General features: G+C 50.1%; 1 protein-coding gene across 2 annotated transcripts in view; it reads left to right on the top strand.

The window, feature by feature from the left end:
- The first annotated feature begins 5,546 nt into the window (after nt 1-5,546).
- Nucleotides 5,547-18,130, top strand: part of Xylb (xylulokinase) — a 31,837-nt gene continuing 19,253 nt past the window's right edge. The window contains exons 1-7 of one of the 2 annotated variants that reach the window (XM_005082346.3): nt 5,547-5,877; nt 6,963-7,045; nt 8,825-8,894; nt 12,052-12,132; nt 15,130-15,216; nt 15,825-15,953; nt 17,458-17,523. In XM_005082346.3, the coding sequence (XP_005082403.1) occupies nt 5,821-5,877; nt 6,963-7,045; nt 8,825-8,894; nt 12,052-12,132; nt 15,130-15,216; nt 15,825-15,953; nt 17,458-17,523 (573 nt within the window). In that variant the 5' untranslated portion in view covers nt 5,547-5,820. Of the gene's footprint in view, nt 5,878-6,962; nt 7,046-8,824; nt 8,895-12,051; nt 12,133-15,129; nt 15,217-15,824; nt 15,954-17,457; nt 17,524-18,130 lie in introns of those variants that run through there. The other variant, XM_040740081.1, reaches the window with a different exon arrangement.

Below are 18,130 nucleotides of genomic sequence, written 5' to 3' on the forward strand. Positions count from 1 at the left end.
TGGGCAGCTTGTGGTTGGTCACAACACTGGAACAAATGTCCTTCTCCCCTCCCTAGAAATGGTTGACTAACCCTTTCATATCCCCTAGCCCAGAGAGGGAGGCCGTCTCATGAGCCCTCTCCCCTGGGCACGGAATGTTAGTGGACCCATCGTGTGTGGCTCTGCACCGTGGCTGCTGAATGTTCAGGAGGCTGCAGTCTGGAAGATGGGTTCCACAGCAGGTGCTCCAGGCTTGGCCCCTGACTCCTCAGTTCCTCCGATCCCAGGCACCCCAACAGTTCCCAAGCCACCTTCATGCATCACCCTGGTTAAGTTCTCCCCTTGGCCCCGGCTGCTGCCCAGGCTATAGCCTGCAGGCTCCTGCTGGTGTGCTGTGCCTCTGTTTCTGGTCTCTGGCATTTCCCCGGATCTGTCCTTCCACACCTTACCAGAGGCCCAAGCCAGGCACTCTGACTCAGCTCCGTGCTGACCTGCGACCTTCCTCCCAATGAAGCTCACCCTGGAGTTCCATAGGCCTGGAGCGGTCTGTTTCTCCCAGCTGTCTTGGGAGCTCCCTGTCCCCATCCATCGGGCCATTTCCCTTTAGTGTGCTAGACCCAGGCTTCATCAGTCTCTTCAAGAGAGAATGGTTGATTTCTACCCACCAGCCTCTCTCTCTCAGGGTGGGTGCTGTCCTCCTCCCTGGGGAGTATCCCAGGAGCAGACCCCTGAGCAAACACCATCTCTCACTCTGCGGAGTGTCCACTCTGGAAGGCTCTGGTAAGCCCGGAGCTCCTGGTAGGACAGTGGCCGGGGATGTCACCCAGGTTGTCCCACCTGGCGCTGCCTCCTGCGTTGCCACCGGTGGCTGCTGCAGGTGCAGGGATTTCCTGCCTGACCCCTCCATGGGGCAGTCTCTGCAGCTGGACTGACCCAGCTGCCCAGCTCGGCAGCGCCCCCACCTGGTGCATTTGGTCCCCACGATCTGTGCTGCGCAGTACCTGGTCAGCGCAGAAGACAGCCTTCCCTGCCCTTCTCACTTAGGGTGACTGGGGCTGAGGACACACTGTTTTTAGGGGCCTGCTAGAACTGAAGGGAGACATCCAGAGCAGTATCTTCTTCCACGGTGCCTCTGGTTGTTGTGGGAAGTTGGGCTACGGAACAGGAGGGGGCAGATCAGAAACTGGAACTCAGGCCAAAGCTGACACGGAGCTGCATTCTCCTCTCAAGGGCTGGGATTACAGAGTTGGGTCTCCACACCAGGCTGAACCACTGATTGCTAAGGGGAAAGAGTTAAGCCTAGCAGAGTGGCGCGTGCCCGTAAACCCAGCACTTGCTGGTAAGGTGGAGGCCTGGGAGCTACGAGCTCGCCGAAGGTTGTTCTCCGGTACCCGTGAGTTTGAGGCAAGGCCAAGCTAAAGTCCTGTCTTTGGAGATGGAGGATGCCGTATGATCAGCACACGCATGAACTCACAGGCTGAGGCAGCATGCACAGGCCCTGCCACATGGGGCCCTAGAGCTAAAAGGAGAATTGAGCATGGGCCCCAGCCTAACCCAGAAGACGTCTTCAGTTGATAGCCACTGCAAATGAAAATTCAGTTTTCTCCAAGGGAGTCTCACTGGGGAAACAAACAACCTTTCTTGTTTTTGTTTTTCATCACAGGGCTTCTCTGTGTAGCCCAGGCTGTCCTGGAACTCTTTCTGTCTGTAGCCCAGGCTGGCCTCAAATTCAGAAATCCACCTGCTTCTGCCTCCCAAGCACTAGAATTAAAGGCACAGGTCACCACCGACAAACCATTAAGTAGGCTGCACGCCCAGCAGTAGATGGCCAACAGGAAATGAACTCAACAGCATCTTTGGAGGTTCCTTGTTTCATAAGGTCATGTCAGAGCTTTAGAAATAAAAATTGTATATGTATGAAAAATTGTAAAACAATACAGAGAAACCCTGTCTCGAACAAAAAAAAAAAGAAAAATTGTATATATGTAAAAAAGACTTTTTAACCCTACAGGCTCTTTTCATGTCTATCGTGGCTCCCCGTTCAGAGTTTTTACAGGGTTCCTGATGTGTGAATGAGTGGGTCTCTGCATCTGTGTCTGTTTCTTATGCCTTCTCTTGGGTTCTTTTCCTTCTGGTTTGTTTGTTTTGTCCTATTTTAGTGTGTTAGTTTTTGTTTTATCTTAATATGTTTTATTATGTTATGTTTTATCATTATTATTTAGCAGCCTATTTGGTTTTGTTTTTTTTTGTTTGTTTGTTTGTTTGTTTTTCAAGACAGGGTTTCTCTGTGGCTTTGGAGGCTGTCCTGGAACTCGCTCTGTAGACCAGGCTGGCCTCGAACTCACAGAGATCCGCCTGCCTCTGCCTTCCGAGTGCTGGGATTAAAGGCGTGTGCCACCACCACCTGGCATCAGCCTATTTGTTTTTTAATGACAGAAAGTGGATAGACCCAGGTGGGAGGGGACGGGAGGGGAGGAGGAATAGAGGGAGGGTACACTATAATCAAGATAATATTATGTGAGAGAGAAAAATCCTATTTTCAGAAAAAGGAAAAGAGAAAAGTGGAGACCCTGTCTCATAGAGAGAGTGACTTAAGCATTGTCACCATGCTGGAGAGATGGCTCACTTGCTGAAAGTGCGCCTGGCCCGTGCAGAGTACCTGAGTCCGCTCCTGTGGGGCAGCTCTCCTCTGCCTGTCGCTCTGACCTCTGTGGACCCCAGGGGCGTCTGCAGTCACGGGCACATGCCCATGCATGGGTGCACATACACATCGTTTTTAAATAATGTGTATGTGCCCAACAGTAAATGTTTCTCTTAAGAGTCCCAGTCAATCAGTCCTAATCTCAACACTTGGGAGGCTGAGGCGGGAAGGGTCACTGTGAGTCTGAGGTCTCTGTAATTCTAGGCCAGCGTAGTCTGAAGTGGGAGACATTACGTCCCTCCAAAAGAGGTGGATAGGATGGGAGAGACGGCTCAGTGGATGATAACATGCTGTTTTATTTTTTTCTGTACGTTTTCCTTTTCTGTATAATTTCAGTCCGTAAATTAAAAAATTATAAACCAGGCCGGGCGTTGGTGGCGCACGCCTTTAATCCCAGCACTCGGTAGGCAGAGGCAGTGGATCTCTGTGAGTTCGAGGCCAGCCTGGTCTACAAGAGCTCGTTCCAGGACAGCCTTCAAAACAATACAGAGAAACCCTGTCTCGAAAAAACAAAACAAAAGTCACCCCTGCCACCAGTTTCCGAATCTCGTTCTTGGATGATTTTCATGGATAACTCAGGGTGTGTCCTCCCAGACTTTTCTCTCATGTGTGTAGACGTAATAGCTTTGAGTGTTCACAGAGTGAAGAAAACTAGGTATGCAGACCCCCAGGGAATAAACACTGTGAAGTCAGAAAGAAGATTAACATTTGATTGTCCTAAAGCGAACTTGCTTTTAAAGAGAGTACAAACACAAACAGCAGGCACATTTCCCCCTCAGCATTCTGTTTACTTAAACGTCAAAGTCCACTGCACGTTTCTCCAGCTGTAAACACTAACTCAGCTTTTTAAAAATCTTAGTGTCAACTGCACAAGTTACTCATTTAACAGAAAGAGGCGCAGCACCACCCTCCACCTTGGGCCAGGACTTATGCAATGCTCGTCCTGATGAGAATGGTTGGTCAAAATATTATCTTCACTCATAACAGCCTCCCACTGAATTAGAGACTGATTTTATTTCTTCTGAGTCACAATACACTGAAGGCAGATTTAATTTCTAATATACCCCAATATGTAGTCTTCTGCATATACATATATTATAAAATTACAGATACATAAATTACTGAATCTGAATTATAATTGAAATATCTAACTCAGTCCCTAATTTCTGGTGGGTGGGATTTGATTTTTGTTTCACAATGCTGGGAGTGAGTCTATGGTTTTGCACCTTCTAGGCAAGTACTCTCTTGCTGAGCTACACTCCCAGCCCTCGTTTTGTTTTTGCTTTGGTTGAGACAGGGTTTTTCTGTGTAGCCCTGGCTGTCCTGGAACTCACTCTATAGACCAGGCTGTCCTAGAACTTAGGGATCCTCCTGCCTCTGCCTCCCAAGTGTTGGGATTAAAGGCATGTGCCACCACTACCTTGCCCAACACTCATTTTAGTTTCCAGACAGAAATCACTAAATTGCTTACGCTGGTCTTGAACTCACTCTGTAGATCAGGCTAGATGTGGGCATCGGGACTTAAACTCAGCTCCTCTGCAAGAGCAGTGTGTGCTCTTAACCATGGAGTCTTTCCAGAGCATCCCTCTTAGAGCCTTTCTCTTAACCTTTGTGCTTAAAGTCTGTATTAAAATAGACTGAGCCGCCGGGCGTTGGTGGCGCACGCCTTTAATCCCAGCACTCGGGAGGCAGAGGCAGGTGGATCTCTGTGAGTTCAAGGCCAGCCTGGTCTACAGAGTGAGTTCCAGGACAGCCTCCAGAACAATACAGAGAAACCCTGTCTCAAAAAACCAAGATGGCTCAGTGGGTTAGGACCCTCAATGGCAAGCCTGAGGCCTCGAGTTTCACCCCAGAATCCACAGGGTAGAAGGAGAGAACCTGTTTCTACACACTGACCTCTGACTGTTAACACACACGCCATCACGAACCCTACATAATAAATGTAAAAACAAAATCTGGGGGAAAGAACTAGGGCGCCCTCGGCTCTCTGAACACATCTGGCTGGGACTCTTGTCTGGCTTTGCCAAGCCTGACTCTGTAGACCACGAATACATTAGCTGATGTCGGGATTGAGACCACGAATACATTAGCTGATGTCGGGATTGAGACCACGAATACATTAGCTGATGTCGGGATTGAGACCACGAATACATTAGCTGATGTCGGGATTGAGACCACGAATGCATTAGCTGATGTCGGGATTGAGACCACGAATACATTAGCTGATGTTGAGACCACGAATACATTAGCTGATGTCGGGATTGAATGAGTCCCATCCACAGTGGGGCATCACAGCCTCTGATTTTTTTTCTCTCAAATGTTGCCATTATTTACTTATTTGTTTGTGGCATGTGTTGGCATGTGGGAGGTCAGGATAACTTGTGAGATGTGTAGGGTCTTCCTACCACATGGATCCTGGGGATGAAACTACATACTCAGTGCCTTTAACTCGGAGCCATGTCACAGACCCAAGAACACTGTTATGAAATCCGGAGGTGAGATGTCACACATTTGGGAAACAAACAGATGTGCTAGGAACGGACAAGGCCTGTCAAAGGCCAGCTCTTCCAACCTCAGGACCCATTTCCTTGAGACTTTGAGTCACTGTGCGGTAGACAACTACTCCATTACCCGAGACACAATTCCAAAGGATTCCCTGGGAGTTTCCACCTGTGTCCCACGCGTCTCCAAAGAAAGCCAACCCTTCTTTTTTTTTTTTTTTGGTTTTTCAAGACAGGGTTTCTCTGTGGCTTTGGAGGCTGTCCTGGAGCTAGCTCTGTGGACCAGGCTGATCTCGAACTCACAGAGATCGCTCGCCTCTGCCTCCCGAGTGCTAGGATTAAAGGCGTGTGCCATGAACGCCCGGCTTAAGCCAAGCCTTCTTAAGGCAGACAGGTGAACCTGGAGCCTTGCAGGGTGGGGACCATCAAGTGTCCCAGGCAGACGCAGTCCCACTAGTGTCCTCCCGCAGGTGGCGCCAGAGTGTAGACCCGCCTCCAGGCCAGAGTCCTGCGGGGCGTGGCGAGGGCAGGCCCTAGCGTCCCTGGGTGTCAGAGCGCAGCGACAGAGTCACCACCGCGGGACACACGAACGGACCGGACACACAGACACACAGACGGACAGCGGGAACCCCCAGGGCCATGACGGAGCGCACGGGCCGCCGCTGCTGCCTGGGCTGCGACTTCAGCACGCAGCAGGTACGTGCGGGCTGGGCTGGGTGCGCGAAGCGCGAGCCAGGCGATGCCCTGCCAGCCAGGCGCTTTCTCCCGGAAACCGCGGGTGCCTCTCCGCGGGACCCCGCGGACATGCATGGGGGCGGGGAGTGACTCGAGGGGTCCACGCGGAGTCAGGGTGGTGTTTGGCAGGGACCCAAGACACCCAGCGAAAACAGCAGAGCCCACAGGCTGTCAGGGGTGTGCGCTCATGCATAACCAGATTCAAATCAAACCGAGAACCTTTACTTTATTATTTTATTTTATATTTTGAGTCAAGGCCTCAGTATGTAGCTCTGGCTGGCCTGGACTCACTGTGTAGACCGGGCTGGCCTTGAACTCACAGAGATCCACCCCGCTTTGTCTCCTGGGTGCTGGGTTTAAAGGAGTGCGCCACCATGGCAGGCATATTGAAATGGCATATTCGGACTTTGCCTGTCCCCTGCCCGTCCCCTGCCCCACCCCCGCCCCGGTGACCTCCCTTGGCTGGCAGGAGCATGCCAGGGTCTGTGATCCCAGGACTGCTGTAAAGGTTGGTGTTTCCAGCAGATAACGGAGTATAATTGAAACCTGGCTTCCAAGTAAGGGGGATAAGCACGATGGTGGTGAAACTCCTCACCTCAGATGGGTGAAGAGAGGCCGAACTTACAGATCACAGGGGAACATCCCTAGGGAGTCTCCCTGCTCTATTAGATCTGCTTCCTCATTTTCCCTGCGCTTGGAATGGCTTCATTAGGATGACAAGTATGGCTTGACCGTGGTCATGGCTCTGGGGACAATCCCTGGAGACACGCCTCCTCACCAGGTGTAGGATCCTGGTCTCCAGTTTGGGGAACAGATTGTTGTAGACAGTGGGAGCTTTTCCATTCTTTAATCTCTCTCTCTCCCTCCCTCCCTCCTTCCTTCCTTCCTTCCTTCCTTCCTTTTTTTAAATCATTGAACATGTGTCCCATGAAACTTCTGTTCCTGTGGTTACAGCGCTGCTAACCCCCTGACTGATGTTAGAAGCCCTTGGGCCTTAAGTAGAGGCTCAGAAAACCCTAGACACCATTTTCATAAATGTCTTCCAGGTTAAAATTGTTGCTGTTGACGAAGAGTTGAATGTCTTCTATGAGGACAGTGTGCATTTTGACAGAGACCTTCCTGAATTTGGGTATGTACCTGGTGTGCGTGCGTGCGTGGGTGGGTGGGTGGTTTGAGACCCTTCCTAAACTATTTACCTCTATCAGCTATACTGTCCTGACTTAACCCAGATGCTGGAGAGGCGGTCTGCATAGAACTTGAGCACCTTTATTGTTATCATGATTATTATGTATATGGGTGTTTACTCACACGTATGTCTATGTACCACATTCTTGTCTGGGTCCCACAGAGGCCAGAAGACAACATCAGATCTTCTGTAACTGGAGTCACAGATGGTTGTGACCTACCCTAGGGTGGTGGGAATCCAACCCAGGTCCCAACCCCTGAGCTATCTCGATCGTCCCTGAGAATCTTTTCTTCCCATACAGGGGATGATTTCTCCCCTGTTCTTTCCCAATTCAAGTCATTCATTCACTCCTACATTTGAGATCTGCTTTTACCAGGCACTGTGCTGGTTGCTAAAATTTGATAGGTGTACGTGGCTAACTTCTGTTGCTAATGAAAGAGTACCACAGACTGTTGAAGTTATAAAGAATATTGTTCACAAAGCCGGGCGGTGGTGGCGCACGCCTTTAATCCCAGCACTCGGGAGGCAGAGGCAGGAGGATCTCTGTGAGTTCTAGGCCAGCCTGGTCTTAGGAGCGAGTTCCAGGACAGCCAGGGCTCCACAGAGAAACCCTATTTCAAAAAGAGCAAAATTAAGAAACAAAACAAAAAAAGTTCACATCAGCTCCTGCTTCTGGCCAGAGTCCAGTGGTCACATCTGCTGCCGGCCTTCTCCCTGGAGCGGTTCTGGCACACGCACGAGGGAAGGAGTGTGTGTGCACAGGTGCGTTGCGCCTGGCGGTGTCTTCTCTGCCTCCGCTCCCCGCTTTGAAACAGGGTCTCATGTACCTCACTGTGTAACTGAAGGTGACCTTGAACCCCCCTGCCCTCCTTCCCAGAGGCTGAGGCTGCAGCTACTGCATCTGGGTTTGCTGTTGTTGAGGCAAAGGCTGACTTTGTAGCCTAAACTGGCCCTCAGTTCATAGTCCACCTGCCTCAGTCTCCTGAGAGCAGGGATTACAGAGGTGTGCCATCACGCTTGGCTGTTCCTTTAGAAAAAAAAGTTCATTTTTTTCTTTTTGTCCCGGGGACCAAAAAAAAAAAAAAAGAGGGCTTTGTACACATTAAACAGTTGGTGTACCGTGGGACCATACCCTCGGTCTCTCTTGGATAGTTACCTGCTCATCTGGGTGTGGTGGTGGTACACATTTGCAATCTAAGCAATCAGGACTGACTTCCAGAACAGCCTGAGCTACAATGTAAGACTGGGGGGGGGGGGAGGCAAGCAACCAGTTTTCAGTCGTGAGACCCCACCCTGCCTTCTAGCAAGGTTTTCTCTTCTGAGGTGTCTTCTAGGAAATGCTTCCCCAGGGCTGGAGAGTTCGCTCAGCAGGTAAGAGCACTGACTGCTCTTTCAGAGGACCTGGGTTCAATTCCCAGCACCTACATAGCGACTCACAACTATCTGTGACTCCAGTCACCTCCCAGGGCACCAGGCACACGTGTGATTCACAGACATACGTGTAGGCAAGGCACGCGTATCAATAAAATGAAAGCTGAGAAATGTCCAGTTTCATATGGAAGAAAAGATTCCATACGTTTTCTTTACATCTTCCCCTGGTCAGCACATAATTTCTGCTTGGCACTCATTGTCCTCTAACTGGAGGTCTGTTACCACCACGGGCAGCTTCTCGGAGCTCAGCCTGCCCTGGAGCTCCATCCCACGTACCTGTTCTCCCTGCAGAACTCAGGGCGGTGTCCATGTACACAAGGACAGGCTGACGGTCACCTCTCCAGTCCTGATGTGGGTCCAGGTAAGCATAGGGAGGCTCCCTTCCTTCTCCTGTATCCAGCCTGTGTCACTGGTGTCCCCAAGGTGGCAACTCATGGGGGACATTCATTGAGACTGCTTAACCCTCCAACCAGGGTTAAAGCAAGTCGAGTGTTTCCCGAGGCAGACCAGCCTTAGCTGGTGCCTGTACTTGTCCTCGAGGGCTCATAAGAGACGTCTAGGTACGAGAACCACAAGGGTTGGCAAGCCTAGCCTTTGGATATTCATTTATTTATTGCTTATTTGTTTTAAAGGCAGGATCTCTTAGCCCAGGGTGGTCTCAAACTCACTATGTGGCCAAGGATGACCTTGAACTTCTGGTCCTCCAGTCTCACCACTAAGTGCTGGGATTATAGGTGTGCAGCATCATGGCCAGCATGCAGTCCTGGAGCTGTATCCTCAACCCATGCCCCACCCCCCTGGGACGCAAAACCTGGCTTTCCCAGTCCTCGCTGTCAGTGCAAGCATGGCCCCTTTTGTCCCCACGGCATGGTCACTCAGAATAGTGTCTTTTTTTTTTTTTTTTTTTTTTTTTTTTTTGGTTTTACGAGACAGGGTTTCTCTGTTTTGGAGGCTGTCGACCAGCCTGGCCTCGAACTCACAGAGATCCGCCTGCCTCTGCCTCCCGAGTGCTGGGGTTAAAGGCGTGCGCCACCGACGCCCGGCTCAGAATAGTGTCTTGTAATCAACTAGTGAGAATGAGATCAACCCTAAGCTAAACCTGCCTGCTTAGGGTCATCCGCCCTGGTCCACTCCTCGACGGAACTGGTGACCTCTGACATTATAGGGTTTGGATTGCCTCATGCGCTGGTGGCACCAAGGTCCGTCAGCTTGAAAGCCAATGGCAGCCCTGCCTGCGTGTGTCTGACAAAAGCCATTCTCCACCCCCCTGGACCGGCTGAACCATCTCCTACATGATTTCTTTTAAAAAAGCGTGAGCTCTGTTTTGTCTGCCTGATCAAGGGTGAAACTCTGGGAGAGTGGGGTTGAGGATGGATTCTACCCAGACAGGTTGGGTGGGAGGGCATTTCAAAAGACCGCAGGAGAGCCAGCAGAGGCGGTCTGGGAGGCCAGAGGCAAGGAATGAGAGGCCCGGATGTTAAGGTCTGTGTCTGGGTAGGTGGAAGGAGGTGCAGGGTTGTGCGTGGAGCCGGGGCGGTCACTGGACTGTGGCGGCCTCTGGGGCTGGACTTGGGACTTTGCCAGTCCCTGCCCTCCTGTCTGAGGTTTGACAAGCAGCATTGTCAGGGCCAGGAGTGACCACAGCATGGAGTGGGGATTGTCAGGGTTAGAGAAAAGCCTTCAGAAGATACAAGCTGGAATGAGTTTCAGATTCCTGCCATGACATGTTGTCCATAAATCTGTCTGTCTGTCGTCTGTGTCATCTTTCATGAGATATATACATATAGAGACAGGTTCTTGTGTATTCCAGATTGGCCTCAAGCACTGCGTAGCTGAGGGTGACCTTGAACCTCTGATCCTCCTGCCTCTGTCTCTTGAGCACTAAGATAACCGTGTGCTGCTGTGCTTGTTTTTAGGTGGTTTGGGGGCTCTATGTATGATAGGCAGGCCCTCAACCAGTTAAATGGCATCCCAGCCCATCTGGCCGTGACGTCACACTCTCCCACCCACTCCTGGGAAAAGATTCCTTGGTTAGAGAGTGTGAGGTGGGCACTGGGCAGCACGGCCACGGCCTCCACTCACTCCTTTAGTCCTCAGGCTCCTGTGTGCACAGTCTGGACCTGGCATCTTCTAATGGCGACATTTCTGTCGCACTCGGGCCGTTCAGACAGTCCCGGTGAAGGAGAAACAGGAGTAAAAGAGAAACACACATTTGAGCTGTTGAGGGCTTGGAGGGTGCCAGGTAGAGGCGGAAATCCTGAGGATTAATGGTTTATGATTTCGTTGTTTTTTTTTTTTAACATTTGTTTAGCTAGATAGGTAGGCATGGCCCACACCTGGAATCCCAGCACTTCAGAGGTGGAGGCAGAAAGATCAGGAGTTCAAGGTCATCCTTAGCTATTGGGAAGATAGCCTGGAGGTGCATGCAGATCTCCTGAGAAACCAGGAATGTTAAGTACACTGGATTGTCTTTCTAGTGGGGAAGATCTAAAACCTGTTCTAAGCCTGGCCGTGGTGCCGTACACCTTTAATCCCAGCAGGAGGATCTCTGTGACTTGGAGGCCAGCCTGGTCTACAGAGCTAGTTCCAGGACAACCTCCACAACAATACAGAGAAACCCTGTCTCGAAAATCCAAAAAAAAAAAAAAAAAAAAAGTGCTTGCTACTCTTCCAGAGGACCTGGGTTTAGCTCCCAGCTCCCATGTCAGATTGCTTATAGTCATGTAACTCCAGCTTCCGGGTATCTGATGACCTCTTCTGGCCTTCTCAGGCACCTGCACACATGAAACATACACATAGACACATATACATACACACAAATACAAACAATTGTTGTTTTTTTTAATTTGTTTTGTTTTGTTGGATTTTCAAGACAGGAATTCTCTGTATAACAACCCTGGCTGCCTTGGAACTTGCTTTGTAGACCAGGCTAGACTCAAACTCACAGAGATCCACCTTTTCCTGAGTGCTGGGATTAAAGGCGTGAACTACCACATTTGGGAAAAATAAATGTTTAAAACAGACAAAAAAAGATGTGTTTAGCCAAGTTGACCCTTTTATTTGATGGATGCCAGCTTGTTTAATTAACTCTCCTGACACAGACCCTATAGTGGTGACCCTCTTCTCCACAGAGCCCTTGGCATTTCTGTGCTGAGGTTTGTGGCTTAGAGGACTCAGTGGTTCTGTTGAGTCATGGTGGATTCTGTTGAGTCTTGATGGGTTCTGTTGAGTCTTGGTGGATTCTGTTGAGTCATGGTGGGTTCTGTTGAGTCATGGTGGGTTCTGTTGAGTCTTGGTGGGTTCTGTTGAGTCATGGTGGGTTCTGTTGAGTCAGGGTGGATTCTGTTGAGTCATGGTGGGTTCTGTTGAGTCTTGGTGGATTCTGTTGAGTCATGGTGGGTTCTGTTGAGTCATGGTGGGTTCTGTTGAGTCATGGTGGGTTCTGTTGAGTCTTGGTGAGTTCTGTTTAGTCATGGTGGGTTCTGTTGAGTCATGGTGGATTCTGTTCTTCTTCTCAGGCTCTGGACCTGATCCTGGAGAAGATGAAGGCTTCTGGCTTTGACTTCTCTCAAGTTCTAGCCTTATCTGGAGCAGGCCAGGTTTGTCAACAGCAGCCCCATCTGGGAACTGGGCTGTCTCAGCAGTGGGTGGGTGCTGAGTCTCCCACCCAGTGAGTGGGTGATGGCTTCCCAAGGAGTACGCATTTCTTTCTTTTCCTTCCTCCCTCCCTCCCTTCCTTCCTTCCTTCCTTCCTACCTTCCTTCCTCCCTCCTTCTCTTCCTCCCTTTCTTTTTCTTTTTCTTTTTAGATTTTCGAGACAGGGTTTCTCTGTGTAGCCCTGACTGTCCTGGAACTTGGCTCTGTAGACCAGACTGGCCTCAAATGTGAGTAAGCATGTTTTTGGTAGTGGCAGTACCCTCAGCTCTTTCACCTCAGGGACTGAATGGCTGGTCTCCTTAAAAGAATCTGAGCTGCTTCTACGATAAAGCATTCTGTAAACAGGACATTCAGGTGGGCTTGGTGGCGTGGGCCTATAATCCCAGCTAATTGCAAGACTGAGGCAAGGCAATTTGCAGGTTCAAGGCCTGCCTGTGCTGCAGGGTGAGTCTGGAGCTGGCCTGGGCAAATTAATTAGAATTAAACGGAGGGCTGTGGATATAATGCAATGGCAGAGCTCTTTCCTAGCATGTGTGAGGCCCGATGACCACTCTTTAGCTCTCAATAAATAACAATAGTCAAGTAGGATAGTTGATAGGGGACCTATGTACAGGTCCCAGAAAGGGATGGAGGGAAGATTAGATGTGAGCTTATTATGAGTGTTTGGTGACACTAAGACTGCTTTCTAGTTCTTGGAAGGAAAAACAGTAAGAAGTGATACTAACAGTGAGAGCAGTTTTATGTGTTTACTTTTAAGTGTGTGTGTGTCTGTGTGTGTGTGTGTGTGTGTGTGTGTGTGTGTGTGTAGGTTTGTTCACATAAGTGCAGACACCCTAGGAGGCCAGAAGAGGATGCTGGTTCCCCTGGAGCTCAGGCAATTGTGAGTCCCCCTGACGTGAGCATTGAGAACCAAACTTGGGTCCTTTGCCAAAGCAGCAAGCGCCCTGAACTGCTGAGCCATCTCTCCAGTCCCGAGAGTATTTTCAGTAGAGAGCTGTAGTGTTCCTGTTGTTGAGAGCACGGATGGGCCTGCGTGTGTGCCAGGCACTGCGCTGAGGTCCTCCACTTCTCTCGTCCCACTGGAGATTCTGAGCTGGTGGTGGCACTGCCAACAAGAAGAGGCTCTCTGGGCATGCCCAGTGCTGCCACGTAGACACCTGACCCAAGTCACATTATACCACAGCCTTATCTCGCATAGGGCCATTGTGACACAGAGCAGTGCCTGGAACATGGTACACTCTCTTAAATTTTAGCTGCTCTTTTTTAAAAATTAAAAAACAAAACTATTTAGTGCATTGTGTAATTGTGACATTATGCAGGGCAAGTCTGTGGGGGTCTCAGGACAGCTTCTGGGAGTTGGTTCTGCTCTTCTACCCTGCGGACTATAGGGGTGAAACTCGTGACATCAGGCTTGGCAGCAGGCACCCAGATCTCTCTCCTGCCTTTTCTCTCAGCCTGGAGCCCCATCCCACCACCCCTGTCCATGCTCCCCATCTGTACACCCACCCCATCTGTACACCCACCGGCTGCTTTCTCTCTGCACTCTCATTGCTGCGGCTCCACGGGTTGTGTGTGTGTGTGTGAGGGTGCATGTATACATGTCTGCACATGTGGGTGGTCAGAGGACGCCTGCTGATTGCCTGGCCAGTGAGCCCCAGGAATCTACCTGCTCCCCTTCCCCATGGCTGGACTATAAAATGCCTGCCTCTCCTCCTCCCCTGTGCTAGATGATAAGCATATACCACCATGCCCAGATTATTGTTATTTTCTTTTTTTAATCTATTTATTTTTATCTTATGTGCATTGGTGTTTTTGCTTGCTTGTGTGGGTCTGTGGGGGTGTCAGATCTTGGAGTTTCAGACAGTTGTGAGCTGCCATGTGGGTGCTGGGAATTGAAACAGTGTCCCTCTAGGAGAGCAGCCAGTGCTCTTAACCACTGAATCATCTCTCCAGCCCTATTGTTATTTTTCTTTTGTTTTTTTCCAGACAGGGTTTCTCTGTGGCTTTGGAGGCTGGGATGTTATTTTTCTTTAAAAAATAATTGTATTGTTTTATATGTATGGGTATTTTGTCTACATGTATGTCAAATGGTTGTGAGCCTTCATGTGGGTGCTGGGAACTGAACTCAGGTCCTCTGAAAGAGCAGCCAGGTCTCTTAGCCACTGAGCCATCTTTCCAGCCCCCTAGATTTTTTTGAAGTTTATTTTTAATTTACTTTTTATGTGTGAGTGTTTTGTCTTCATGTACATCTGTGCATCACATGTATGCCTGGTGCCTGCAGAGGCCAGAAGAGGCTATCAGATCCTCTGGGACTGGAGTTACAGATGGCTGGAAACCACCATGTAGGTGCTGGGAGTTGACCCTAGGCCCCTTAGAAGAGCATCCAGTGCTCTTAACCACTGAACCATCTCTCCACCCAACCCCAGGTTATTTTTCCAAGGAGGGACTGAACTCAGGTCCTCATGCTTGCAAGACAAGCCCTTTAACCACTGAGCCATGACCTGAGCCCTCTGCAGGGTTTTGTAATTGCATTGTTGTGTCTTCCCTTCGCTCCATTTCATTGTCCTGGACATCAGGGTCAGTAATAACCTATTAACTCATGTCTGGCATGATCTTACTGCCCAATATGTTTGTTAAGTGAACACATGGCATGAGACAACTTAGGCACTTCTGTAGGTGATATTTGAAAAACTAGTGCAGTTTGACAAGAGACACCACAATACAGACCAATGATTCCAGAACCCTTCCTACAAGTTTTGAGGTGGTGGAGGTCCTTCTCATTTTATAAAAGTGAGAGCCACGCATCATAAAGGCACTGAGCCGTGTGACAAAGGGGTGGTAGAGATAGTCTTGGAGACTTTTTTTGTGGCTTGTGTGCTGGAGGTTGTGACTCCAGGCCTGGCCCATGAACGTGGGTTTGCATTCTTTCTCCTCAACAGCAACATGGCAGCGTTTACTGGAAGATTGGAGCCAGCCTGGCGCTGTCAAGACTGTCACCAGCTCTCCCGTTACACCAGCAGCTGCAGGTGAAGATGCTTGTGACTATAATAAACCTCTGCAAAGCCTGCAGGGGGACCCCTGAGTCCAGGGAACCCTGAAGTCGGGGGCTTCTCAGCGTTGTCATGGGCACGAGGAGGAGGAGGAACAAGGTCTGCCCCGCCCCAGGCTGGTCTCCTTGGGGCTGCCCTCATTGAAGAGTCCCTTCCTCCAACAGCTGTGGGCCCCTGGGTGATGCTTGAAGGTGGGGTCTGCAGTTTCCTTTCCCCTCCTGTTTCCAAAGCGCCGGCTAAACCTGGCTTTGCTGCTGCTGTTCCCTGTCTCCTGCAGCCTGACTGTCCCAGGTTTTTGTTATGTTTTATTGAGACGGGGTTTCTCTGTGTAGTCCTGGCTGTCCTGGAACTCGCTCTGTAGACCAGGCTGGCCTGGAACTCACAGAGATCCGCCTGCCTCTGCTTCCCAAGTGCTGGTACTAAAGGTGTGCACCACCCACCGTCCGACTTGCCCAGGTGTCTTTAGCAGAGGTCCCGCCTCAGGCCTTCTGGAGAGACCTCCCTGGCCCCACAGAGGGCTTGTCCGTAGGGTCTTCCTGCTGTGAGGAGCAGTGTGACGCCCGAACCTCTGTTTTTCTTTCCAGGACTGCTTCTCCATCAGTGACTGCCCAATATGGATGGACTCCAGTACCACAGCCCAGTGCCGCCAGCTAGAGGCTGCCGTGGGTGGAGCCCGGGCTCTCAGCTGCCTCACGGGGTCCCGGGCCTATGAGGTGGGTAACACCCATGCTAGAATGGGGAGGAAGGCTCTGGGAGGCTTTAGTGGGCACCCAGCCTCTGGGGCAGGGATCGTCTGAACTGGTGCCAGTGTCAGTGTCTGAAGCCGGGTTGGAATGTGCTGGCCCTGGGTTCTGATCCAGGCTGTCCTGTCTCGTTTAGCAGTCAGTGACAAGGTTCTTGCATGTGATTCCAGGCCCAGGCTGGCGTCTTAGCATGGCTGCATTCCTCACTGGAGCTACTGTGTGTGTGTGTGGGGGGGTATGCTGCGTCAGACTCATGGTCTGTAGCCTCATGATAACAAGCGAGGTAGTTTTGAAGTTGAAAGGAGTTAAGAGTCCAGAGGACTTGACTCACGGGGCCCCAAGGGCTTTAGCTACTATCCCGGCATTTGTTGTGGTTGGCTATCTTGGGTCAGGTGACTGTGGCTTGATTAGGGGGTGGAGGTCTGGAGATGGCTCCGCAGGTCAGAGTTCCTACTGCACTTGCAGAGGTTCAGTTCCCAGGATGGCAGGTAACTGGCACGTGCTTGTCCAGGGGATTGGATGTCCACTTCTGGTCTCCTTGGGCACCTACGTAGGCGCGCGCGAGCACACACACACACACACACACACACACACACACACACTTACTTTATTCATGTCAAGAAGGCACACTTATACCTCCCTCATAAATAAAGTAAAAATAAAGGCAAAATGTTTTTAAACCCAGTTAGGACACTAGGAATACAGTTTCCACAAGGAGAATTCCTGAGCCCCTACTTCTGGTCTCATGGAGTTGGGAATGGGTTTCTGTGGTTAACAGCACTGGCTGTTCTTGCAGAGGACATGGGTTCAGTTCCCAGCTCCTGCATGACAGCTCATAGCTACCTGTAGCTCCAGCTCCAGGGTGATCTGATGCCCTCTTCTGGTCTCTGTAGGTTCCTGCACACTTGTGGCAAACAGACACAGTCTCATGCACAGGCCTGTACACATCAAATACATAAATAAATACATTTTAAGGACAGTTACAGGGAGGACTAGTCACAGAGCCGATTGCCCCTCCCAGGAAGCCGAGGTAACTGCCTTGTCTGAGGGTGCAGAGAGAGGGATGGCTGACTGCCTAGGAGCTCATTATCAAGAACATTTTCAGACTCAAAGGCCAAAATACACCATCTTCCGTGTTCATCTGGGAATGAGTGTTTTTAGATTTGGGGGTTTTCTTTTTTCTTTTTTTTTTCTTTTTGGTTTTTTTTCGAGACAGGGTTTCTCTGTAGCTTTGGAGGCTGTCCTGGGACTCACTTTGTAGACCAGGCTGGCCTCAAACTCACAGAGATCCACCTTCCTCTGCCTCCCGAGTGCTGGGATTAAAGGCGTGCGCCACCAATGCCCGGCAATTTGGGGGTTTTCAAAGCTGTTGTCATTCTACTCCATACCCAGATCATGCTGTGCTAAGCTCACCTTAAGGCCATTCTGTGTAGGATCTGAATGTCTAAGGGTCTGTGCTCTTTTTCCTCCCCAGCGCTTTACAGGGAACCAGATAGCAAAGCTTTTCCAGCGAAACCCCGAGGCCTACGCAAACTCCGAGGTTGGTGAGACTTCATGTTCCGTCAAAGTCACACTTAAATCCTTTTTGTCACACTCCACTCAACACAAGCACACCGTACAATTATGGTCTAATGCCTTTGATGAGTAGGTGTCAAATGGTTCAGAGAGGGGCACCGAGATGACTTGGAGGGTTCAGGGGCTCCAAGCCCGACCACCTGAGTTTGATCCCCACAACCCACGGGACGGAAGGAGGGAGCCAGTTCCAGAAAGCTGCCCTCTGACCTCCATACACGTGACGTGGCACGTGTGCACCTCTCTCACTCGATAAACAATACACTAAGACAAGTTAAAAATAAAGGCAAACACCCGTATCTCTTTCCAGTCTTCAACACACAGAGGGCACTGTGCCGCAGTCATCCAGGGGCCGTAGGCGGTGCCGAATTAGCCTAGGTATGCTCCAGGCTCTCTAGATTTGTAGAAACATACTAGATGGTGTTTGCACAACCATGAAATTGCTTAGGGTGTTGTTTCTTTTTCTCCCTCCCTCCTTTCTTTCTTAAATTTATCTTTTTTTTATAAAAGACCAAAAGGAAAAATATTTTTATTATTTATTTATCTGCGTGTGCGTTGTTTTAAATTATTTATTT

The sequence above is a fragment of the Mesocricetus auratus genome, unplaced genomic scaffold (assembly GCF_017639785.1).
Source record: "Mesocricetus auratus isolate SY011 unplaced genomic scaffold, BCM_Maur_2.0 Super-Scaffold_100691, whole genome shotgun sequence".
Taxonomy (NCBI): Eukaryota; Metazoa; Chordata; class Mammalia; order Rodentia; family Cricetidae; genus Mesocricetus; species Mesocricetus auratus.